This window comes from Thermobia domestica, chromosome 1 (genome assembly GCF_964235325.1).
Source record: "Thermobia domestica chromosome 1, izTheDome1.hap1.1, whole genome shotgun sequence".
Lineage (NCBI taxonomy): Eukaryota > Metazoa > Arthropoda > Insecta > Zygentoma > Lepismatidae > Thermobia > Thermobia domestica.
Window position 1 is genome coordinate 390618865 of NC_137454.1, and position 26469 is coordinate 390645333.

The 26469-nt window shown below is 38.1% G+C and overlaps 1 protein-coding gene across 1 annotated transcript in view; it reads left to right on the forward strand.

Moving 5' to 3' along the window:
• The first annotated feature begins 5323 nt into the window (after positions 1 to 5323).
• Positions 5324 to 26469, forward strand: part of LOC145682915 (uncharacterized) — a 42378-nt gene continuing 21232 nt past the window's right edge. The window contains exons 1-6 of the mRNA XM_081754278.1: positions 5324 to 5532; positions 11016 to 11106; positions 20832 to 20950; positions 22062 to 22198; positions 22990 to 23056; positions 26215 to 26380. Of these exons, the coding sequence (XP_081610404.1) occupies positions 5413 to 5532; positions 11016 to 11106; positions 20832 to 20950; positions 22062 to 22198; positions 22990 to 23056; positions 26215 to 26380 (700 nt within the window). The 5' untranslated portion in view covers positions 5324 to 5412. The remainder of the gene's footprint in view (positions 5533 to 11015; positions 11107 to 20831; positions 20951 to 22061; positions 22199 to 22989; positions 23057 to 26214; positions 26381 to 26469) is intronic.

Below are 26469 nucleotides of genomic sequence, written 5' to 3' on the forward strand. Positions count from 1 at the left end.
ATCTAGTTTATTACATATATAAAATACTTTATCCCCACTTTACAAGTTTAGAAGTATTAAAAAATATAAAAATATACAACGTACCGTTGTATATAATGGCGCCAGACGGACTTTTCTTTTCTTTATTTATTTAATAAAAAGAAAAAATCTGGAATGTTTACTTTTACATATTCATCATTTGAATTTTCGAAAGCACCTCGTATACTTGAAAATTACAATTCACATATATATACATATATATCATATTTAATTTTATAACAAATATTATTATCATAGTTATCATCATATTTATTTTAAACTTTATCATCATCTTCAATTATTTCTACGATTCAACAATGATAAGGCACATTCGAAATTTGATTTACAAGCTATTTGATTTTAAGTCTTTTTGGGCCCATTTCAATGCTTGTTATAATCTAATATTTATTTACTTGGGCATCATGAAGGTTTTGAAAAAGATGATTGTGATATTCATATAGTTGTTCACCAAACATAAAATGATCAGATGTAAGACATAGTTAAACAAAATATAAATTAAGATTGTATTACGGTACAGCTTAGCGCACCCCGGTACGCACCATCTTTAGACGATTACCGTAGAGAACTCACAACTCTTAACCTCCAAATAATATAGCTTTGCACTATATTACTTGTAGGTTCAGAAAGTTCGTCCCTTCGACAATCGTCTAAAAGTCCAGGAGGGCACTATTCACCTTACCGTAACGGTTCAGATTCAGACGGAATCACCTGAGAGGAGACCTGAGGCGTGATGAAGAAAATAGGTGAGAGCATCACCCACTTTCACAGATCGATTAGAAGTAATTCAACTATCACGTTTTCACCTTGTCATGCAGCCTGAAAAAGGAACAAACAAAACTAAATACTTTCAGTGTCATTTATTATGAGTAATTGAACGTACCTGTAACATAGTTTAGATTACAATTTGCTTGCACCAATTTCGTAGTTGGTTCGTAAAAATACTTTGAAATCACTCACAAGAACAAGGTCTTAGTCCGTCAAACCACATTATTGTTCCAGATTGCAAATCTAAAGTCTTCCCATTTTATATCTGATTAATCTTCTTGCAATAATTGCCCATTATTTCACTTTTAAAGATTTACTGAGCTGGCTTCCCCGGTGAACGTGATGACTGCATTATATTGTGAGTTCAGTTGAAGAAATTGGCTTAATCAATAATCCTTTATATTAATCGGTGTTTAGACGTCAATTCATATCGTAGATGTAGCATAGTAGTTTATTTCAATAGGTATGTATTTGTCATTACTACGTGTTTTATATATTTGTACCCTTGACGAGTCTTATTCATACGCACGTAATCGTGCAATATGTATGACTAAAAAGACGAAATAAATGAATGAATGAATGAATGAATGAATTCTGTTAAGGTACACCTTGCCGAGTCCTTTTTTCAACTTACTGTCTCGTTCACAACCCCCTCTTTTACAAAGTACTATAAGGGGTAGATTTACTTTAATAAAATTTTACGAGATATTTGTCAAAACACTAATATTTGCATTACTATTTTTACAGATTATTTATAGGCAAAACTTTTGGATACACTTATAGATTTTCTAAAGCACAGCGCAATTCATATACTTTTAAAATGAATCTGGCGTTGAGGCTCGACTTCGTTCGAAAATTTTTTGTCGAGTCATTCTTCGCACACACAGATTTACACACCAAACTTCAGCTTTTTTGCGTCTGGAGTTCTATCTACTTTCTTCCTCCTTTTCTTCTCCTCCTCCTTTTCTCTAGTTTAGTGAGGTTGTTTGGGAAAGTGAAAAATCCTCCCTTGTTATTTATATGGAGATACCTTCTACAGCCCAAAATTATTAAAAATTATTAAGTTAAATGATGTAGCCCGAAGGTTAGAGTGATGCAGTTTGGCATGTTTGTAGCCTTCTGGAAGTAACTCACAAAAAAAATATCAAAAGTAAATATTTTTAGTTTTTAGGGTAATTCTAAAATAAAAAGAAATATTTCCGGTGCTATTTAAATGCATGTTTGTTTTGGACATAAAATCTCATGTTTTAGGTAATTGAAATTGGAACAAAAGCTTGAAATTCGGTATGCTTGCAAGCTTTTGATAGCGATATGCAAGTTATTGACCAAAAATAATATCTAATTATAGAGGGATTTTTAAATTTTTTATTTTTATTTATTTATATATTATTTAATTTAGAAAACTGAAAACTCACAGTTATTTAATATCATATCTTCTATATCTCAAAATGCTTAGACTTTTCCTGAACTTCTGCGGATGAAATTTGGCATACTTGTGGGTTTATAAGGTGCGAGACCGTAGTCGGAGTAAACGGTGATCTAGGTGCGAGACCTCCAGCTAGCCGAAGGCTAGTCTTCAGTAACACGCACAGCTGCTGCACATGTTGGAATTGGAAGTCATCGATTGCGAGGAAAACAGAGCTAGTTGACATTTGCCTTCGAGTTTGACCGGGTTACTGTTTTTTCTTGAGGTTGAAATCGAGCTCAATAGTACCAGTACCCTCAAATTACTTTATTCCTTTTTTAAAAAAAATAGTAGGGGTCATCGTTATTCCACTTTAAACTTTATTTGTTGAGATTATATATTAATGAAAATGTCTGGCCATATATCCTTATTCAACAGTGAGGTTATGAAGGACGGGAAATACAGTTTAAGGTTGGACCTGAATCACTACTCGGTTTACATCCAAGAGAAATTGTTCTTCACCTGGACTTGAACTCGGGATCCCTTGATTAGGAAGGCGATGAGTTTATAGACTAAACCTTAGGACACGTGATAGAGATATGTTTAACCGATTTGCATACTTGTGCATATTTTGCATCACTTCAGGACAAAAACATACACAACTGCATAAGTGAAATCACTTTACAGACTTATAATTGAAATAAGGGGCCACGGTGGCTCAGTGGTAGAGCGTTCACCTCTGGTGCGTGGGGTCCCTCGTTCGATCCCAGCTCGCGCCAGTGGGCCGTCTGTCGGACAACACCGTGCGCGTAGGTTTTTTCGGGGTTCTCCCATTTCCTCCTACTTTCTCCATTCCACCATTTCAGTCATTACTCATCATCACTGTCTCTCTTAGCTTCGGTGTATAAACGTGGCACGTTAAACTAAATATTTCATTTCATAATTGAAATAAATGGACAATTTCAAAAGATTATACAGATTACAGAAGATTACTTTAATTCAAGTAGTTCACTGCATCCGAAGTACAGCGTCCTAATTTAAATTGCTTAGAAGTAAATAAAGATACTAATAATTTGTGTTCACTCTGGCTGTGAACCATTTATTTTATATTTTTGGCTTAAACCAATTGGATTTTTTAAAAATTTAAACCATCTTGGTTTACACCAACCAACTCTGATAGATAATAATCAAAAATACACACAGCTAGTTTTGTGACTGCTTCCTTGAGTTAGTTACGTTTTAATTATATTCGTTTCGTGCCTATTCATTATTGAGGGACTTACATATCCAGATAGTTTTGTGACCTCTGGTGTAGGGTATTTACGGTTAGGTTATGCTCGTATTGGGCTACCAGATAGAGATTTCACTTCCGAACCATAGTGCAGTCCAACTCTAAACGCAGTAAGATGTATTATTTCTACACTGCTCTTGTATACAGATCTTGAACAATCTTCCTGTACTTTACTGGAGTTCCATTTTCCTTTCATATACCTCCAAATTTCCTGACTTGGTACTCTGTCTTACGTCTTTGCCCATTCAGTAAATACTGCATCCTTATTGCTTTCCCTGACGCTTTTCCATTGTTTGCTTTAATAAGATTGCATCTACGGGCGTCGTTAGCGTGACGGGGACATGCCCCCCCCCCAATAATTTTCTGTGTCGTGTATAAAGTTTCCACCTGGCCAGTATTTTATTTATTTTTTTATTATTATTTGCACTGCATTAGTTACGGTATATCATTAATTTATTTCGATAAAATTAAACCAAATCATAGTATGTAATTAGAAAATAACTTGCACATGTGAGATATATCATGTGTCCCCCACCCCTAATATTTAAGAGCTAATGACGCCACTGATTGTATCAATTGTACTCATCTGTGGCATGGATTCAACTGTTGTTTTTCTATTTAATTTCCTTTCTAAATCTTCATCGTCCAAGTGTTTATTGTATGTGGCATCAGCTTGATTCCTCGGTAATTTTCACAATTTTGTACATCTTCCTTCTCTTTGTATATAGATACAGTACTACTCTCTCTCCACTGACTTGGCATTTTTCCTTTGTCTGTAAACTGTTTTCATTAGATCCCATAGTAGGCCTATGCGGTAGGACAACTTCTGGTCCTAAGCACAAATGTTTTAGCTTGTAGTTGCTTTCCCTGTCTTCATTTTCTTTAAAGCATGTTCTACCTCTTCTCAGCTTATTTCTGAGATCACAATACCTGTAACTCCCAAGATTTGGTGTTCCATTACAAAAGACCTGTCTTTGGTTTTCTTACTTTAGCAGCTGTTTCTTTGTTGATTCTTCTCCATCAACATACAGGCCATAACTGCGGTACATGAAGCTAGATTTTTATACTTCATTCCTGGTTACTCAATTAAAGATATTTTTGCAATAGTAATTATGCTTTCCTCATTAGCATTGACAGATCCTTCATTCCATTCACATATTGAAGTCTTCAAAAGTAAGATTTTCCGAAAGACCAAACAAATGAAGAAATAATATCAAGAAAAAAGGCACAGAACAGTACCTCCTTAGTTCTAGTTAGCTCTAATACAGACAGACCTTCAGTTATTTGTATCCCAACTTCCAAGTAGGATAAATACTTTTTGTACATGCAATCACTAAGCTGTATTTCCGAAGACTTTTTTTTTAAGAGCCATTTGGCTGAAAGAAGCTGACCCACAACTGAAAGATAGGAATATGGGAAAGATGTCGCTCAGGACCTATATTTTAAGATGCTAACCGGTTTGAATGACATTGAAGAAAATAGCTAAGATGTGACAAAAAGTTGAACATATTTGTATAATCTGCCTAATTTTATCATGTCGTTTTATAAAATTAAATTGAAAGAATGAAGAGTTGCAGGATTCAATTTTTTCTTATTTCAGGGAAGTTTTATTCATATTTCTTTATTTCCTTAGAGCTTCTTCACATCCAGTTTGTTTTGCCTAGCGCTTGTGGTGTGAGGAGTGACGGATTCGATTCCCGAAAGCAGCTCAAAATTTATGTTCACCCAGCTTCGTGTACCATAAATTCCGACATAATCTTTATATTGTTCGTTAAATAGGAGCTTTGTGCAATCTGTATATTTCATTGAATAAACATTTGTTATTATTTCAGAGGAAGAAATCGATGATGAGGCATTCGAAAATTTAACTGTGGATGCAATAAAGGAATTAATTCCTAAAGTTGGACCACGAATGAAATTTATATCAAAATATAAATTGTACAAGGAACAGAAGATGAAATCTCCTACTTCTTCATCCCCTGTGTCTTTCCTGTCACACAGCTCAGAAGGCAGTACCTTTAGTGATAGCGAGGTAGAAATAACTGATATCTTATTATTTTTCTCAAATATAATCGTACTTTGTTATCATTGTACCTGTAATACCGTATTCATAGGTGTATTGTCAACCGTATTACGATTTTAATCGGTACAGAAAGTGTTGGGTATAATACTCACTATTTTTTTCAGCAAAGTGTTTTACTTGTAAATATAAACACCTTACAGTGCCCAAATTAAAATATACTCGCCTTTGGCGTGGGAGACCGGGGTTCGATTCCCGGCGGGAGCTCATGAGGTTCGGATTCCTCGTTAATCAGTAGGTCCACTTCTCATATAGCCTCGCTGCTGAACGGGACGTTAAACTCAAATTAACCCAAATTAAAGTATCTTGGTAACAGTTTCAATGTACTTCTGACACCATCCTCAAATAGAGGAATAGAATGAGAAAAGGCTACCACTATTTTCCCATTCTATTCCCTCTCTGAAGATGGTGTCAGGAATATACCGAAACTGCCAGGGAAGATGTAATTTTAATTATTACAATTTAATGTTTTAAAATTTGTCTTTTGCGTTCAGTTACTTATTGTACTTGCATTCTGTAAGGATTAGTCCGTGTCAATGTGTAAGTGTAAAAGTTGATGCTTCGCAAAAGAAAGAAAAAAAATGAAAACAATTTTGTACGTTTAATTCACTCGTAAAAAATATTAGCAAGTTTTTTCCAAACCCAGTCATACTATTACTAACTCAGAACAAAACAAGGAAACTAATGATTTAAATCTTTTCTTTGTTACCCTCCTAGTTTTTTCAAACTCGAGTGCACATACGAGGTCTTCAGTGCTTGTGTGGATAGTGACGCGCCTTTGGCGCGATAGACCCGGGTTTCATTCCCGGCGGAAGCTCATGTTCCGATCCGATATTAAGCTGTAAGTTCACGTCTCATATAGCCTCGCTACTGAACGAGACGGTAAACTTAAACCAAGAAATCGAATGCACATGCTTTCTTCACCGGCAGTAAATTAATATTCTGAACGAAACGTTAAATTGTAATCCATTTCAGATGATTCCAGGGAAAAAAAATCCGTAAAAGAGACAATGTTTAAAAATATAATAATTATCCATGTAATAATGTTTGCAATTTAATACTTAAATTATAGCGCACAGTGCAGCAGTTTTACATGTATTTAAAGATAGCAGAAAAATGTAAATGTAAACTTAATTGTAAGTTTGGTAAATGAAGGAGATACAAGAACTTACGAGTACGAATATCATATTGAGAGCCCTAAATGTAGCGAAAGTTCCGAAATGACGGTTTGATTTGATTCTCTAACAGGTTCTTCTAGTCTTAATAAATATATCTCTGTTTCACCAAGGTATGTCTCTGTCCTTAACTGCATTCGACTTGATAGATACCAGATTGTTTCAGAGGGTCAATCCTCTGAGAAATATATTATGTTTTCTGAAAGAATATCGGAAGCGTCGATGAAATACCTTCTGAGAATAATTTTTATTTGGTTAGATAATATTGGAAAATATGGAATACCTATCAAATTTCTAGTTAGTTTAGTTTCATTTTTACAATAACGCAAAGATTGAACAAGTTAATACAGCCAGTTTTTTCAAGGTGCGGTGATCATATCAATTTTCATGCTCGATGTTGTATTGCAGATCGTGATTTTGGGTACTTAATGTAACAGCAATCAAAATAGCCAAATGTTCCTTTTTACTAAGTTGAAAGACATAGATTTGGCCTTAGTGTAAGTTATTTAGTTAATTGTAGTTAAATGTCCCATTTTAGCATTGACGCTATATTAGACGTGAAACTACATTTTAAAGTGAAATCAGAAACACTGTAATGTGTTCGTTGCTCTTCCACTGATAATTGAACCCGAGACTGCGTGAATTATTCACGCACTCTATTCACTAACAGGCGAGGAGGGCTTCAATGTAAGTTTTGGCATGATGTTACTAAAATGTATTGTATTCCTCTATCCCCTTTTCATCATTCTCTCCATCCATTCTTTATCCCCATCTCTTCTCTTCTTTCCTACGACTTTGTTTGTTACAAATATTACTACTTGCATCGACATGGTATGCAAATTCTGTCGGTAGTGAATACAGTGTGAAATGACCTAATAGCTATTTTTCCATCGTCCAGAAACCAAGAAAGTTATCTACGTAAAAATGTATTTCTAATTATATGAAAACGTATTCTTTCCACTGGTTATGGTTCCAATTTGGTGTGGTTTGGCAACATAACCATTTTGAGATACGAAGAGCATTCATTTTTGACATCTTGTACTTTTCCTTTTTATAAGATCGCATGTCCCTAAAACAATCTGTGCTTCAGATTTGAGGTTTTCTTTATTCTATAGTACATCTACCATTTTTATTTATTTCAAGTATCAGTCTACTAAATTGACTTCATACACCGTTGTCACTCATTACACTTGCACACACACACATACACTTTGTTTTATGCAAACTTTGTGAATTTTATGTACAAATTCTGCTCATTCATGGGAATTGATGACTAAGTCTCTCTCTCAGGTAGCAAGTTTTGAAGTTTGTTAAACCTTTCAGTGAACAATGACAAGCACTTAAAAAAAGTACTTATTGTTGCTGTTACAAGGGTTATTTTGAGATAGCCGGACTACAAAGGACTAATCTTCATTTTTGTCAGGTGACATTGGAGCAAAAGTTTAAACAAATTATAGATAGTGGAGTGGGGACCATTGGTTCACTTAACATGAAATGCCACAAACTGAACTAAAATGCATTAATAAAATTGACATGAAACTGGTTATGATCAGCACACGTTCAAGAAAAGGCATCTTGAAGTTGTTGAATCTGTGCGTTGTAATAAGATAACAAATAAAAGTAACAGCAATGAACAGTTGTTAACACTTTAAGGGAAATTACGCGCGTACGCAGTTGTGCTATGTAATTATATGCATTTATATTTTTTAATCATTGTATTTAACAGTAGCGGCTCGTAGTCTGTACAAGCACCGGTTGCAATGTTGCAATATCAAAGGTATGTAGGTACGCGCAAGTGTTCCCCTCCCCCAGCATTCTTGAGTCCTATCCAAGAAATATTCAGGAAATATGAAGAGGAAAGTCTTTTAAGCTCTATTTGTATATTATTGATTAAATTATTTCTCGAATATTAATTTAATATATAAGCTATTTCCTTTTTTTCAAACAACCACTATCAATGTACGTTTATACACTATTTATATACAAAACCTCTGCACTCATGTTATTGGACACGAGATAAATCGAATATATAGTATGTGCTGTAAGCCATGAATGATGGCGTTAATCCGAAAAGAAGAAAAAAAAAGCAAGAAAATTGCATGCACGCAGTTAAACAAAATTATTTAATTATATAAACTATGCATTATTTTAGAATGGAAGGTCTTTCTTCGATCTTTCGGGCTTCAAATTTTTCTATGACTTTATTGAAATCTGAAATGCTGTTCGCCAAGTTTCTCTGAATAGAAAGCATCGCTACCGCAAATATTTTCCGCTTTATTTTCTTTGGGGTTCAGAAACACCTCTCTCCTCCGACAATACGCATTTTGTTAGCATTTCTTTGTACAGTGGAGTCTCGTTAATTCGAACTTGGTTAATTCGAAATATTGGATAATTCGAACAGAAGTCCATTCCCCTTGAAAACTGTATTGAAAACAATATTAAAAATTCGTGGATAAATCGAACTTTTGAACCTATGTTTTGGATAAATCGAAGTAAATACAGTTGAAATTTTTTAATGTTGGACATGTAAACAGAGAAATACAGTTTTAATGTGTTTCCAGTTATCCAGATGCAGCCATAGGGAAGAATAACATAAAAGATAAATAGAAAATATTATGTAATAAATGAAGGTGAATTGGAGAGAAGTGTGCCAATCTCATCTTGTTTCAGAATTGATTGAAAATTTTAGATGAATTATTGATAAAGTCAACCAAATGTTATTGATATCGTATTCCACGCGATACATGAAATTCAAGATTTATTGACCGTACAAAAACAATCAAATTTAAGCAAATGAGGTTTACGATTTCTTAAAAGGAGAACAGACTATTCAAATTGTTACTGGTGTTTAACTGTTTGGGCTATTCAACGTATGTCGTAGTGTTGTACGTAAATATATTTTCCATTGTCAGTGGCGTATTTAGGGGGGCTTCCGGGCTTAAGCCCCCCCGAAATCTTACTTACTATAGTAAAGTATATGAAATATCTTGCTGAATTTTCACATTTTCAGGCAAAGCCCCCCCGAAAGTTAGCAAAGCGCCTCCCGAAACAAAATCGTAAATACACCACTGTCCATTGTACACGTAGTTTGAATTATGTGGAGTCAAAGTCGTTTGTTAGTTTGCGGTATTCGATCACGCAAATAATAAGCTGCTTTAAAGGTAAAATCTTCACCATATAAATATGTTTTAGATGCACAGTACCTTGGTTCGTTCGTTGTTATATAAGTGAAAGTGAATGTTGTTGGATAATTCGAATTTTGGATAATTCGAAGTTTTTTCGTGTCCCCTTGGACTTCGAATTAAAAAGAGTCCACTGTATAAATATACGGAACAAAAAGTCCATTTTCAGGAACCACGTATTTTTTGTCTGTAAAGAAGCATGAAATCTAAGATGTTTTCCTTTGAAAATTAAAAAAAAAAAAATAGTTTAACATTCCAGCAAATTAGGCTAAAGAAGACAGATGAGTATTGGAAGTGAATGATTTGATATTAATTTATGCTCTCCGCCGGAAATCGAACACGGAATCATGTGCACGAAGGACACAGAGCTAGGAATTAGACCCGTAGTAAGACATTTTCTTCTTGGAGACTCGATTGACCCCCCTTCCCCCCCAGAATAGGATTTTTTTAAAAAAATAAATCTTATCCCAAGAATTTTCACCTTTGTATTATAAATGTTAAATAAAATCTATTGACTTCGAACGACCGCCCCCCAAACTTTCAGCCTGGATCCGTCCCTGCTACCACCAGACTTATATTTGTTCTTTGCGAGTTTATGTTTTGTGAATAACTTCTTTCTTCCACGCGTCTGTATCTTTCTCACCCTATCAACTGAGTCAAGCGCTGCTAAGCGGAGGAATTCGTAACTATTACAGAAGCTGACCAGTTGCGGAAAAAATGCAACCGTAAGGGACCAATACGGGAAGATAGGAGCGTTGCAAGAATAAATCCACTTCCCCATGTTAAGAGATAGGAGCTCGCTGCCATATGCTCAATGTTACTGCTTCCAGTGGCAACGTTCGCTGCCACTGGAAAGGTAAATCTCTCTCTTTCTTTCCGTTTTTTAATTGACTTTTTTCAGAAATGCATCAATACTGTTTTGCGCTCAAGAGCAAAGGTTTATTTTTTACTGATACACTACTTTAACACTTAAAAATATTTTTAGTATTTAAAAAAATATCCGGTTGCACAACCATGCAACATATAGTACCAGCCGCCACTGGTATTTAATGAAGCTAATAATAAACTTTTATTCCAGGTGACAACTATTTCCTTTTTCCCTAGTGTTGGTGGTGGAGATAGGATAAGCAATGCAAATGGAAGCACATTGTATTGTTACGAGGAACCTTGTGAGTAGATTGTAATTCTATCTCAATGACTTACGTAGAAAAGTATTTTTAATTAGACACATCCAACTAACACCGCTAGAAAACATGTTTAAACATTTATTTTCGGATTAATATTTATCTGCTTTATTGCATGAAAATCAAGAATGAGCAGGGAAAAATGTAATACTTAAAGATAAGCATTTTGTGTGCTATTGCAGTTAGTAATTAACCGAGCGAGCGTGGGTGAGTGGTTAGCGTATGCAGAGGTCCCTGGTTCGAATCCTGAGGCAGGCCATCGTAACAATTGTTTTCCAGGGTTTTTCTAAGTTTCATTAGGCATATGTCTGGATGGTACCTTGAATATATGACCCGCCTCGCCGACTTCGAAACTCCTTTCCTTCCTTTGTTGTTATTTGTTTCAATGTGAAATGCCTTTCGGCTCTATTTGGAATGTTGTTAATAAATATGTAAGATAATTAAAGGGTAAGTGTCCCAGTCGCTCGTATAAATTGAAATTGCCCTTATTTCGAGAACTTTCCTACCGTCCTCCCGCATATGAGAAACTTATTATAAAATGCAAGTGACTTTTAACTGAATTTTTTTAAGAAAAAAGGAAGAAAAGAAACAATATATACTATTTTTCTTTCTTTAAACAGATTCCATGATCAAATAATGAGGTTGCTGAGATACTTTTCCTCAAATTGTTAAAAAAAATGGTGTAAGACACAGTGAAGCGATGAGCATTCACAAGTGAGTTCAATTGTGTCTTCAAATGAATATATAAATATTGTTAATTTCTTCCTTACTTCTTATTTCTTACCTTGAGTTGAACATCTCTCGCATTTTATAACATGTTATTAATACACAGAAGATTCGCATGAACATGCCAGTCGAAAAGCTCTTGAAATATTACACTATTATTATATATATTAGCAATTAGGACAGTGGTAAGTTGCGTATTCATATTTTATGATTTTAAACTTTTAATTATATATTCCAGTAGAGAAAATTATCGTTTTTCGGATGTATACATTATGTGAGTTCCCTTGAATTTTATTTATGGCCCTCTGACTGGGACAGAGGTGTAGTGACCTGGAAATATTTCAGTTCTTGCTACCATTATCCTAGTACGACTAAGGAAAACCTCCATCAGAATGGCAGTCCGAGCAGGCCACTTTTGTTTCAATTCACTTTTATGGCCCTCTGACTGGGACAGAGGTGTAGTGACCTGGAAATATTTCAGTTCTTGCTACCATTATCCTAGTACGACTAAGGAAAACCTCCATCAGAATGGCAGTCCGAGCAGGCCACTTTTGTTTCAATTCACTTTTATGGCCCTCTGACTGGGACAGAGGTGTAGTGACCTGGAAATATTTCAGTTCTTGCTACCATTATCCTGGTACGACTAAGGAAAACCTCCATCAGAATGGCAGTCCGAGCAGGCCACTTTTGTTTCAATTCACTTTTATGGCCCTCTGACTGGGACAGAGGTGTAGTGACCTGGAAATATTTCAGTTCTTGCTACCATTATCCTGGTACGACTAAGGAAAACCTCCATCAGAATGGCAGTCCGAGCAGGCCACTTTTGTTTCAATTCACTTTTATGGCCCTCTGACTGGGACAGAGGTGTAGTGACCTGGAAATATTTCAGTTCTTGCTACCATTATCCTGGTACGACTAAGGAAAACCTCCATCAGAATGGCAGTCCGAGCAGGCCACTTTTGTTTCAATTCACTTTTATGGCCCTCTGACTGGGACAGAGGTGTAGTGACCTGGAAATATTTCAGTTCTTGCTACCATTATCCTGGTACGACTAAGGAAAACCTCCATCAGAATGGCAGTCCGAGCAGGCCACTTTTGTTTCAATTTACTTTTATGGCCCTCTGACTGGGACAGAGGTGTAGTGACCTGGAAATATTTCAGTTCTTGCTACCATTATCCTGGTACGACTAAGGAAAACCTCCATCAGAATGGCAGTCCGAGCAGGCCACTTTTGTTTCAATTCACTTTTATGGCCCTCTGACTGGGACAGAGGTGTAGTGACCTGGAAATATTTCAGTTCTTGCTACCATTATCCTGGTACGACTAAGGAAAACCTCCATCAGAATGGCAGTCCGAGCAGGCCACTTTTGTTTCAATTCACTTTTATGGCCCTCTGACTGGGACAGAGGTGTAGTGACCTGGAAATATTTCAGTTCTTGCTACCATTATCCTGGTACGACTAAGGAAAACCTCCATCAGAATGGCAGTCCGAGCAGGCCACTTTTGTTTCAATTCACTTTTATGGCCCTCTGACTGGGACAGAGGTGTAGTGACCTGGAAATATTTCAGTTCTTGCTACCATTATCCTGGTACGACTAAGGAAAACCTCCATCAGAATGGCAGTCCGAGCAGGCCACTTTTGTTTCAATTCACTTTTATGGCCCTCTGACTGGGACAGAGGTGTAGTGACCTGGAAATATTTCAGTTCTTGCTACCATTATCCTGGTACGACTAAGGAAAACCTCCATCAGAATGGCAGTCCGAGCAGGCCACTTTTGTTTCAATTCACTTTTATGGCCCTCTGACTGGGACAGAGGTGTAGTGACCTGGAAATATTTCAGTTCTTGCTACCATTATCCTAGTACGACTAAGGAAAACCTCCATCAGAATGGCAGTCCGAGCAGGCCACTTTTGTTTCAATTCACTTTTATGGCCCTCTGACTGGGACAGAGGTGTAGTGACCTGGAAATATTTCAGTTCTTGCTACCATTATCCTGGTACGACTAAGGAAAACCTCCATCAGAATGGCAGTCCGAGCAGGCCACTTTTGTTTCAATTCACTTTTATGGCCCTCTGACTGGGACAGAGGTGTAGTGACCTGGAAATATTTCAGTTCTTGCTACCATTATCCTAGTACGACTAAGGAAAACCTCCATCAGAATGGCAGTCCGAGCAGGCCACTTTTGTTTCAATTCACTTTTATGGCCCTCTGACTGGGACAGAGGTGTAGTGACCTGGAAATATTTCAGTTCTTGCTACCATTATCCTGGTACGACTAAGGAAAACCTCCATCAGAATAGCAGTCCGAGCAGGCCACTTTTGTTTCAATTCACTTTTATGGCCCTCTGACTGGGACAGAGGTGTAGTGACCTGGAAATATTTCAGTTCTTGCTACCATTATCCTGGTACGACTAAGGAAAACCTCCATCAGAATAGCAGTCCGAGCAGGCCACTTTTGTTTCAATTCACTTTTATGGCCCTCTGACTGGGACAGAGGTGTAGTGACCTGGAAATATTTCAGTTCTTGCTACCATTATCCTGGTACGACTAAGGAAAACCTCCATCAGAATAGCAGTCCGAGCAGGCCACTTTTGTTTCAATTCACTTTTATGGCCCTCTGACTGGGACAGAGGTGTAGTGACCTGGAAATATTTCAGTTCTTGCTACCATTATCCTGGTACGACTAAGGAAAACCTCCATCAGAATGGCAGTCCGAGCAGGCCACTTTTGTTTCAATTCACTTTTATGGCCCTCTGACTGGACAGAGGTGTAGTGACCTGGAAATATTTCAGTTCTTGCTACCATTATCCTGGTACGACTAAGGAAAACCTCCATCAGAATGGCAGTCCGAGCAGGCCACTTTTGTTTCAATTCACTTTTATGGCCCTCTGACTGGGACAGAGGTGTAGTGACCTGGAAATATTTCAGTTCTTGCTACCATTATCCTGGTACGACTAAGGAAAACCTCCACAGAATGGCAGTCCGAGCAGGCCACTTTTGTTTCAATTCACTTTTATGGCCCTCTGACTGGGACAGAGGTGTAGTGACCTGGAAATATTTCAGTTCTTGCTACCATTATCCTGGTACGACTAAGGAAAACCTCCATCAGAATGGCAGTCCGAGCAGGCACTTTTGTTTCAATTCACTTTTATGGCCCTCTGACTGGGACAGAGGTGTAGTGACCTGGAAATATTTCAGTTCTTGCTACCATTATCCTGGTACGACTGGAAAACCTCCATCAGAATGGCAGTCCGAGCAGGCCACTTTTGTTTCAATTCACTTTTATGGCCCTCTGACTGGGACAGAGGTGTAGTGACCTGGAAATATTTCAGTTCTTGCTACCATTATCCTGGTACGACTAAGGAAAACCTCCATCAGAATGGCAGTCCGAGCAGGCCACTTTTGTTTCAATTCACTTTTATGGCCCTCTGACTGGGGACAGAGGTGTAGTGACCTGGAAATATTTCAGTTCTTGCTACCATTATCCTAGTACGACTAAGGAAAACCTCCATCAGAATGGCAGTCCGAGCAGGCCACTTTTGTTTCAATTCACTTTTATGGCCCTCTGACTGGGACAGAGGTGTAGTGACCTGGAAATATTTCAGTTCTTGCTACCATTATCCTGGTACGACTAAGGAAAACCTCCATCAGAATGGCAGTCCGAGCAGGCCACTTTTGTTTCAATTCACTTTTATGGCCCTCTGACTGGGACAGAGGTGTAGTGACCTGGAAATATTTCAGTTCTTGCTACCATTATCCTAGTACGACTAAGGAAAACCTCCATCAGAATGGCAGTCCGAGCAGGCCACTTTTGTTTCAATTCACTTTTATGGCCCTCTGACTGGGACAGAGGTGTAGTGACCTGGAAATATTTCAGTTCTTGCTACCATTATCCTGGTACGACTAAGGAAAACCTCCATCAGAATAGGCAGTCCGAGCAGGCCACTTTTGTTTCAATTCACTTTTATGGCCCTCTGACTGGGACAGAGGTGTAGTGACCTGGAAATATTTCAGTTCTTGCTACCATTATCCTGGTACGACTAAGGAAAACCTCCATCAGAATAGGCAGTCCGAGCAGGCCACTTTTGTTTCAATTCACTTTTATGGCCCTCTGACTGGGACAGAGGTGTAGTGACCTGGAAATATTTCAGTTCTTGCTACCATTATCCTGGTACGACTAAGGAAAACCTCCATCAGAATAGCAGTCCGAGCAGGCCACTTTTGTTTCAATTCACTTTTATGGCCCTCTGACTGGGACAGAGGTGTAGTGACCTGGAAATATTTCAGTTCTTGCTACCATTATCCTGGTACAACTAAGGAAAACCTCCATCAGAATGGCAGTCCGAGCAGGCCACTTTTGTTTCAATTCACTTTTATGGCCCTCTGACTGGGACAGAGGTGTAGTGACCTGGAAATATTTCAGTTCTTGCTACCATTATCCTGGTACGACTAAGGAAAACCTCCATCAGAATGGCAGTCCGAGCAGGCCACTTTTGTTTCAATTCACTTTTATGGCCCTCTGACTGGGACAGAGGTGTAGTGACCTGGAAATATTTCAGTTCTTGCTACCATTATCCTGGTACGACTAAGGAAAACCTCCATCAGAATAGCAGTCCGAGCAGGCCACTTTTGTTTCAATTCACTTTTATGGCCCTCTGACTGGGACAGAGGTGTAGTGACCTGGAAATATTTCAGTTCTTGCTACCATTATCCTGGTACGACTAAGGAAAACCTCCATCAGAATGGCAGTCCGAGCAGGCCACTTTTGTTTCAATTCACTTTTATGGCCCTCTGACTGGGACAGAGGTGTAGTGACCTGGAAATATTTCAGTTCTTGCTACCATTATCCTGGTACGACTAAGGAAAACCTCCATCAGAATGGCAGTCCGAGCAGGCCACTTTTGTTTCAATTCACTTTTATGCCCCTCTGACTGGGACAGAGGTGTAGTGACCTGGAAATATTTCAGTTCTTGCTACCATTATCCTGGTACGACTAAGGAAAACCTCCAATCAGAATGGCAGTCCGAGCAGGCCACTTTTGTTTCAATTCACTTTTATGGCCCTCTGACTGGGACAGAGGTGTAGTGACCTGGAAATATTTCAGTTCTTGCTACCATTATCCTGGTACGACTAAGGAAAACCTCCATCAGAATGGCAGTCCGAGCAGGCCACTTTTGTTTCAATTCACTTTTATGGCCCTCTGACTGGGACAGAGGTGTAGTGACCTGGAAATATTTCAGTTCTTGCTACCATTATCCTGGTACGACTAAGGAAAACCTCCATCAGAATGGCAGTCCGAGCAGGCCACTTTTGTTTCAATTCACTTTTATGGCCCTCTGACTGGGACAGAGGTGTAGTGACCTGGAAATATTTCAGTTCTTGCTACCATTATCCTGGTACGACTAAGGAAAACCTCCATCAGAATGGCAGTCCGAGCAGGCCACTTTTGTTTCAATTCACTTTTATGGCCCTCTGACTGGGACAGAGGTGTAGTGACCTGGAAATATTTCAGTTCTTGCTACCATTATCCTGGTACGACTAAGGAAAACCTCCATCAGAATGGCAGTCCGAGCAGGCCACTTTTGTTTCAATTCACTTTTATGGCCCTCTGACTGGGACAGAGGTGTAGTGACCTGGAAATATTTCAGTTCTTGCTACCATTATCCTGGTACGACTAAGGAAAACCTCCATCAGAATGGCAGTCCGAGCAGGCCACTTTTGTTTCAATTCACTTTTATGGCCCTCTGACTGGGACAGAGGTGTAGTGACCTGGAAATATTTCAGTTCTTGCTACCATTATCCTAGTACGACTAAGGAAAACCTCCATCAGAATGGCAGTCCGAGCAGGCCACTTTTGTTTCAATTCACTTTTATGGCCCTCTGACTGGGACAGAGGTGTAGTGACCTGGAAATATTTCAGTTCTTGCTACCATTATCCTGGTACGACTAAGGAAAACCTCCATCAGAATAGCAATCCGAGCAGGCCACTTTTGTTTCAATTCACTTTTATGGCCCTCTGACTGGGACAGAGGTGTAGTGACCTGGAAATATTTCAGTTCTTGCTACCATTATCCTGGTACGACTAAGGAAAACCTCCATCAGAATGGCAGTCCGAGCAGGCCACTTTTGTTTTAATTCACTTTTATGGCCCTCTGACTGGGACAGAGGTGTAGTGACCTGGAAATATTTCAGTTCTTGCTACCATTATCCTAGTACGACTAAGGAAAACCTCCATCAGAATGGCAGTCCGAGCAGGCCACTTTTGTTTCAATTCACTTTTATGGCCCTCTGACTGGGACAGAGGTGTAGTGACCTGGAAATATTTCAGTTCTTGCTACCATTATCCTGGTACGACTAAGGAAAACCTCCATCAGAATGGCAGTCCGAGCAGGCCACTTTTGTTTCAATTCACTTTTATGGCCCTCTGACTGGGACAGAGGTGTAGTGACCTGGAAATATTTCAGTTCTTGCTACCATTATCCTGGTACGACTAAGGAAAACCTCCATCAGAATGGCAGTCCGAGCAGGCCACTTTTGTTTCAATTCACTTTTATGGCCCTCTGACTGGGACAGAGGTGTAGTGACCTGGAAATATTTCAGTTCTTGCTACCATTATCCTGGTACGACTAAGGAAAACCTCCATCAGAATGGCAGTCCGAGCAGGCCACTTTTGTTTCAATTCACTTTTATGGCCCTCTGACTGGGACAGAGGTGTAGTGACCTGGAAATATTTCAGTTCTTGCTACCATTATCCTGGTACGACTAAGGAAAACCTCCATCAGAATGGCAGTCCGAGCAGGCCACTTTTGTTTCAATTCACTTTTATGGCCCTCTGACTGGGACAGAGGTGTAGTGACCTGGAAATATTTCAGTTCTTGCTACCATTATCCTGGTACGACTAAGGAAAACCTCCATCAGAATGGCAGTCCGAGCAGGCCACTTTTGTTTCAATTCACTTTTATGGCCCTCTGACTGGGACAGAGGTGTAGTGACCTGGAAATATTTCAGTTCTTGCTACCATTATCCTGGTACGACTAAGGAAAACCTCCATCAGAATGGCAGTCCGAGCAGGCCACTTTTGTTTCAATTCACTTTTATGGCCCTCTGACTGGGACAGAGGTGTAGTGACCTGGAAATATTTCAGTTCTTGCTACCATTATCCTAGTACGACTAAGGAAAACCTCCATCAGAATGGCAGTCCGAGCAGGCCACTTTTGTTTCAATTCACTTTTATGGCCCTCTGACTGGGACAGAGGTGTAGTGACCTGGAAATATTTCAGTTCTTGCTACCATTATCCTGGTACGACTAAGGAAAACCTCCATCAGAATGGCAGTCCGAGCAGGCCACTTTTGTTTCAATTCACTTTTATGGCCCTCTGACTGGGACAGAGGTGTAGTGACCTGGAAATATTTCAGTTCTTGCTACCATTATCCTAGTACGACTAAGGAAAACCTCCATCAGAATGGCAGTCCGAGCAGGCCACTTTTGTTTCAATTCACTTTTATGGCCCTCTGACTGGGACAGAGGTGTAGTGACCTGGAAATATTTCAGTTCTTGCTACCATTATCCTGGTACGACTAAGGAAAACCTCCATCAGAATAGCAGTCCGAGCAGGCCACTTTTGTTTCAATTCACTTTTATGGCCCTCTGACTGGGACAGAGGTGTAGTGACCTGGAAATATTTCAGTTCTTGCTACCATTATTCTGGTACGACTAAGGAAAACCTCCATCAGAATAGCAGTCCGAGCAGGCCACTTTTGTTTCAATTCACTTTTATGGCCCTCTGACTGGGACAGAGGTGTAGTGACCTGGAAATATTTCAGTTCTTGCTACCATTATCCTGGTACGACTAAGGAAAACCTCCATCAGAATAGCAGTCCGAGCAGGCCACTTTTGTTTCAATTCACTTTTATGGCCCTCTGACTGGGACAGAGGTGTAGTGACCTGGAAATATTTCAGTTCTTGCTACCATTATCCTGGTACGACTAAGGAAAACCTCCATCAGAATGGCAGTCCGAGCAGGCCACTTTTGTTTCAATTCACTTTTATGGCCCTCTGACTGGGACAGAGGTGTAGTGACCTGGAAATATTTCAGTTCTTGCTACCATTATCCTGGTACGACTAAGGAAAACCTCCATCAGAATGGCAGTCCGAGCAGGCCACTTTTGTTTCAATTCACTTTTATGGCCCTCTGACTGGGACAGAGGTGTAGTGACCTGGAAATATTTCAGTTCTTGCTACCATTATCCTGGTACGACTAAGGAAAACCTCCATCAGAATAGCAGTCCGAGCAGGCCACTTTTGTTTCAATTCACTTTTATGGCCCTCTGACTGGGACAGAGGTGTAGTGACCTGGAAATATTTCAGTTCTTGCTACCATTATCCTGGTACGACTAAGGAAAACCTCCATCAGAATAGCAGTCCGAGCAGGCCACTTTTGTTTCAATTCACTTTTATGGCCCTCTGACTGGGACAGAGGTGTAGTGACCTGGAAATATTTCAGTTCTTGCTACCATTATCCTGGTACGACTAAGGAAAACCTCCATCAGAATGGCAGTCCGAGCAGGCCACTTTTGTTTCAATTCACTTTTATGGCCCTCTGACTGGGACAGAGGTGTAGTGACCTGGAAATATTTCAGTTCTTGCTACCATTATCCTGGTACGACTAAGGAAAACCTCCATCAGAATGGCAGTCCGAGCAGGCCACTTTTGTTTCAATTCACTTTTAAAGCGTGGGTGCAAGTATTACTTAAGCGCAGCCGTTACACGGGTATATACGGTCCACTCCTGGTTGTGATTTGTAAAAGAAAATATGTCAAAGTGTGAAGTCCTAACGACAGCATGCATTTCTGTTTGCTTAGGGTGATTGCTTTTACGTGTAATGAAAGTACTTCAATTAATTTATTTGAGAGAGAGAATAAGGATAGGTTAATATAGAATTCGTACAGCATTATTTTATTTATTTATTTATTGTGTATTCCAGTTGATGTAGTATGTGCTTCGGCAGGATCAAGAGATACATCCACAGATGTAGATATCTGCAAAAATAGCCCGTTGATGGAAGACCCCCAAGTGAATGAAAGTGCAGCGAAAGTGGAATTCGTAAGTTTTCACAACACATTGTTCCTGGTGTAAAATTACCTTGTATTGCACGTAAAGAGCCCATGAAATTGATGAAAATTCACATCCAAAGATATATTTTCACTTGAATGGTTCTTCACAGATGAAATAGACAAATAAAACTGATTGTAAGTGTCCGTTTATCCTCAAAGAGACTACCTATTCTTCGTATTTCCATAGAAGATTTACGTATATATAACAATGTTGGTATAGCTTGTGTAACCGTTACTGGATTTAAAGTTTAATTTTCCAGATCGTAATAATCAGTTAGTCACACATCTTTTATGACCGCAAGAGTGAGCATGTGTTTGGTAGGACGAACTCAATGTAAACATAACTCATATTCTTTATAACCTTATTTAATGTACTCATTTGATACCACATTCATTCAAATCGGCTCTTGGACTGTTATTAAACTCTTCTACGTGTACGTTATCAGGCATGGCGTGGGGGACCCGGGTTCGATTTCCAGCGGGAGCTCATGTGGTTCGGATTCCACGTTAATCAGTAGGTCCACGTCTCATATAGCCTCGCTGCTGAAAGGGACGCTAAACTAAAAATCAACTCAACGTTATCAGGCAGGACGGTCGCCCTGCAAGCAAGGCTTTAAAAAAGTAGATCGACTAGTGCTTACGCTTCTAGAATACAAAAAAATGGCATTTCGGCGTTGTTCGTTTACGAAAACTACGAAACAGATATGAATGAAATTTAAAACATTTGTTTTCTGGTAGAAAAGATTGCAAGTGACATCAAAATAAAATTTCCATGTGAAAATTTGTCAAAGTTGTGATGCGTTGAAAATGAAATTCTTTTTCAGGTAATCACCAAAGATAGAAACAAAAAAAACTGCACCCATTTCGACGAAATTGGGACATATGTGTACTTTTACACATACATGCTCATGCTAGTTTTTGTTTTTCGTAGAAAACAAGAATTTCTTTTTGTAAATTTTTGAAATAAAATCCGTCTGGTTATACATATTCACGTTTATGTGATCTTAACATAAGTGATATCAAATTATTTTATAGTTTTGCTTTTGTTGTTTAAGTTTTGTTTTATTTCAAATTCTATTATCACAAGTACCTTGTTCTAGGACTTGCAGAAGATTCTGAATAGTTCACTGCAAGGAAAAGAAGTATTATCTACGCACAAGAATTTGGGACATCTTAATAGCAGAGCTCGCAGCTTATTAACAGATGTCATCGTTCGATATATTGGCGCAGATAAAAGGTACAGACCGTTTCGTTAAATTTTGTGGTATCGTACGTTAAAGATAATGTATATGCAATAGTCTTAAATATTAAGTAATTGCTGTCCTATACATTTATCGTCTTCACTAAGAATTCCGAGTAGAATCTCGTTTTCACATGGCACATATTCGACGGTATTGATTGCGTTTATCACCGTGACAGTATTTATCACTTATGATCTATATTACAAGTATGTTTGTAGTTGTGTTTTTAGAATTCATTTGGTCTCAAAATGCATTGAAATTATCAAAGCAAAAGTTCAAACGCATTAATTCGTTAGTTGCTCATTGTGGTACACAACAATATGGATCAGTTGGAATTTGAAAATGTTCTGATGACTGCATAGCACCCTTTGGATTGATTAATAGCTGTTTGCAGTAACTTGGAACCAGGGGCGGATCAAGGGGGGGGCGATCGGGGCAATCGCCCCCCCCCCAGAAGAGGAAATTTTCTTATTTTTTATATATAAATAAAACTCATCCCAAAGTTTAGAGCCCTGAAAAGTAGCAGTATGACAACCCACCGCTCCCCCCCAGAAGTCGGTCCTGGATCCGCCCCTGCTTGGAACACGTTGAGTTGTATTAAATATTACATTTCGTTTATTTGCCTGACTTTATGAAACTAAACATTCACTTCTTTCTTTAGTGCAAGTGTTACAACATTTATAAACAAGTGTTTTTTTTTTTTCCTCCCCAATGGAGCGTCGTCTCTTAATATTTATTCAAGCTTCTATGGGAATTGCTTTGTGAAATTTCATTTTCTGTCTTACAGGACCAGTAGACAGTCATTCATTTCAATAAGTGAGGCGATTGTACGATTGTTTCCGGCTGAAAACAAGGTTTGTGTAAAATTCAGTTAGGTGAGGGAATTCTTGTATATTGCTATTTCTTCGTTTTTCTTTGCGTTCACTGGAAAAAATTTAAAAGTCGCGGAGTATTTTATGATTCTTTGAAGAGTGTTCGGAAACCATACTGACAACTTTTGGAGATAATAGCTGATGTACTTCTAAGCAAAAATGATCCCATAAGAATATGTTCAATTTTCAACGGTCTGATAGTTACAGGTTGGTAAATATTTTATACAAATTTGTTCAGGACAAAATTTTATTACTCATCCTGTATGTACTTTAGAGAGATGACGCATGGCGTATTTGAACGGCAATGGAAGTACCTTTCCACTGATGTATATATGACGATAGTGGAGTTGGAAGGGAAGTTGTGGAGGAAGAAAAAAAAACTTTCTTCATTTTAATAAAAGTAGTTCGATTGTATAATGACAATTTTATTTTTTCTTTCTGTTACTGTAGTATATATATATATATATATATATATATATATATATATATATATATATATATATATATACCGGGTGGTGCATTTAAAATTTGTCACCCTCTATATCTTTGAAACGACTGCGAATATGAGAAAAGGCAAAAACACGTCTATCATTATTTTAAAAGGCTTGAATTTTGAGCTATAAAAAGTCCACCCCAGGTACCCCCTCATGGAGGTACGTGCGTCGACTTGAAAATTTTAAATGGTAAAGGGGGTCGAGTGATATATCGTTGGAAAGGTCTCGTCAAGAAAAATATTTTGCCGAAAGTTTTAAGTCTTTATGCTGACCCTATTCTAAATGGCGAGGGTTCACATTTTGTGTCCATAAAGTCCGTTGGCACCCAGTGTATCTTCGAAACGACTGTAAATATGAGAAAACACAAAAACACGTCCATCACTATTTTAAGGAGCTTGAATTTTGAGCAATAAACGGTCCACTCCAGGTACCCCCATATGGGGGTACATGGGGTCAGCTTCAAATTTTTAAATAGCAAAGAGGGTCGAGTGATATATCGTTGGAAAGAATGTGAACCCGAGCCATTTTAGATGGAGTCAACATAGGGACTTGAAACTCTCGGTAAAATATTTCTCTTGTCGAGACCTTTCCAACGATATATCACTGGACCCCCTTTGCTATTTAAAATTTTCAAGTTGACTCCTGATACCGCTATATGGGGTGTTTAGGGGGACCTTCTATAGCTGAAAATTCAAGCCCCTTAAAATAATGATGGACGAGTTTTAGTGTTTTCTCATATTCGTAGTCGTTTCGAAGATATAGGGGTGGCAAATTTTAAATGCACCATCTTATATATATATATATATATATATATATATATATATATAAATTTTGCGACATTATTCAGCATAAAAATTGAAGTTGATGCGTAATTTTTTTCGATCATATTTGGCGACAGTATTGGCAACCGTGTTCCTTGAAGCTCTTGGAAGAAAGATATTTTGTTCTGAAAATTAGCTTCATGAGGCTCCTTCCAACGCAACTATCGTCACATGCCATATACCCTTGGAAAGGCCCAGTGGCGTATTTAGGGCGGTGGCTTCCGGGCTTAAGCCCCCCCCCCGAAATCTTACTTAGTATAGTAAAGTACATGAAATATCTTGCAGACTTTTCACATTTCCAGGCAAAGCCCCCCCCCCGAAAGTTAGAAGAGCCCCTCCCGAAACAAAATCGTAAATACGCCACTGGAAAGGCCATTCTGTCACCATTCAAATGCATCATAGATGACCTTTAGAAAAAAAAACAGGATGAGTAATACATTTTTGTTTTGGAAAAATGTACAGAATGGTTACCCACCTGTAGGTGTCAGGCCGCTGAGAATCGGATATGTGTAGAAGCTTTTTTGCTTAGAATTACATTAACTATCATCTTCCGATTTCGCCGGTGTAGTTTCTGAACACCCATTGAAAATTAGACTTAATTGTATTAATATTTATTTTATCATTGTCTTCAGAACAAGGAGAAATTTACAATTTAACTTACAAATGAACGTTTTCCATAACTTGTCAGAATACATTTTTCAATGCTCATTTTATTGAAGTACTAAAGGAATCCAGAAAAAAAAATTCCAATATGTCTAATTTACAGCATATATATACAGTGAAACTTGTATAAGACGGAACGTCAAGGAACAAATTAATTTTCCGTTGTATGCAAATTCGAAAAGTTAAGTTCTGTAACAATAACTGCTGGTAAAAATAATCTCGTAGTACTATACCTAGGTTAAAATGGTTGAGGTGAAAGATTAATTAACACAAAAATGTATTTACAACATAAACTCAATTAACAAAGTGAACTTATTTGAATAAGACAGACGCTTAAAGTACAAACTACAAGTATGTATTATTTTATTATGTATTTCCTCTCACATTCCTCTTTACATTTTCACCGCCTTTTAAGGATTGTTTTCATTTTCTGGGTTTCAGTGTTGGAAATTTGCGTTTGCAACATTTGAAATGAACTTTATATTTTACAAACATTGTCTCTTTTTTCTCTCTTCAATAATCGTATTGTGTCCTCCAAAGTAACAATAACATTTGTTTTTGCCGTATTTGTGCACAACACTGGGCACACAAACACGCCACACTGAAACCACATTTTCTGCAGCAGAAACAATGGAAATTTTCAACAACTGGTCTAAATTTCTACCATTTTTTTTTTCAAAAATGACCGAATTCTTGGAAATGCATGTGTAATGACGGAGTAGCAAGCAGTAAGTCTTTAATTTATAAAGAAAGTTTTGACAGTAGAAAAGTGATTATGTGTGTATCAACAAAAACAGGAAACAGGTAACTTAAATAACAGAAACATTATCTCCATTCTTGTTCACGGCCGAAAGATCTTAACTATTGAAAAGAGAAGTTCAGTAGTAACGCCAACGCAGAGACAGACAGACTACAGTGCCCCTACGTTTCGAGCTGGCAATCAGTTAAGAGAAAAATCTTTACCATATGGCAAATCAGACAGAGTTGCCGGGACTAAAAACTATTCATCTTCGGCAAATTTTCAGTTTATATAAGTTTCGTTTTAAACAGGTTTCCATGTATTTTGTTTCTCTGTGGAAATAATATAGTTTAATTGTAATTTTGTGTTGTGCAATAGGATATCAGGACTGTATATTATAACAGTGATTTGTTTTTCAAATAGCATACTTACTACGTCCCCTATAAAGTTGCTCAAGGGAAGAAGGTTTTGGCAAGAGGGAAACTTTGGGACAGATATTGCAACACAAGAAGGTATTTGCGGCAAAGTGGTGTTTTGCCTTTGAGAAACCGGTGTGCAGCTACAACTTCTACCGAAGTCGATTTAGATGGTGCGTTCATAGTTCTTTTTCATTTATTTACTTTCATGTTCATAAATTCTGTATTATAATTTTATCAGTAAATCACGATGCATAGTGTT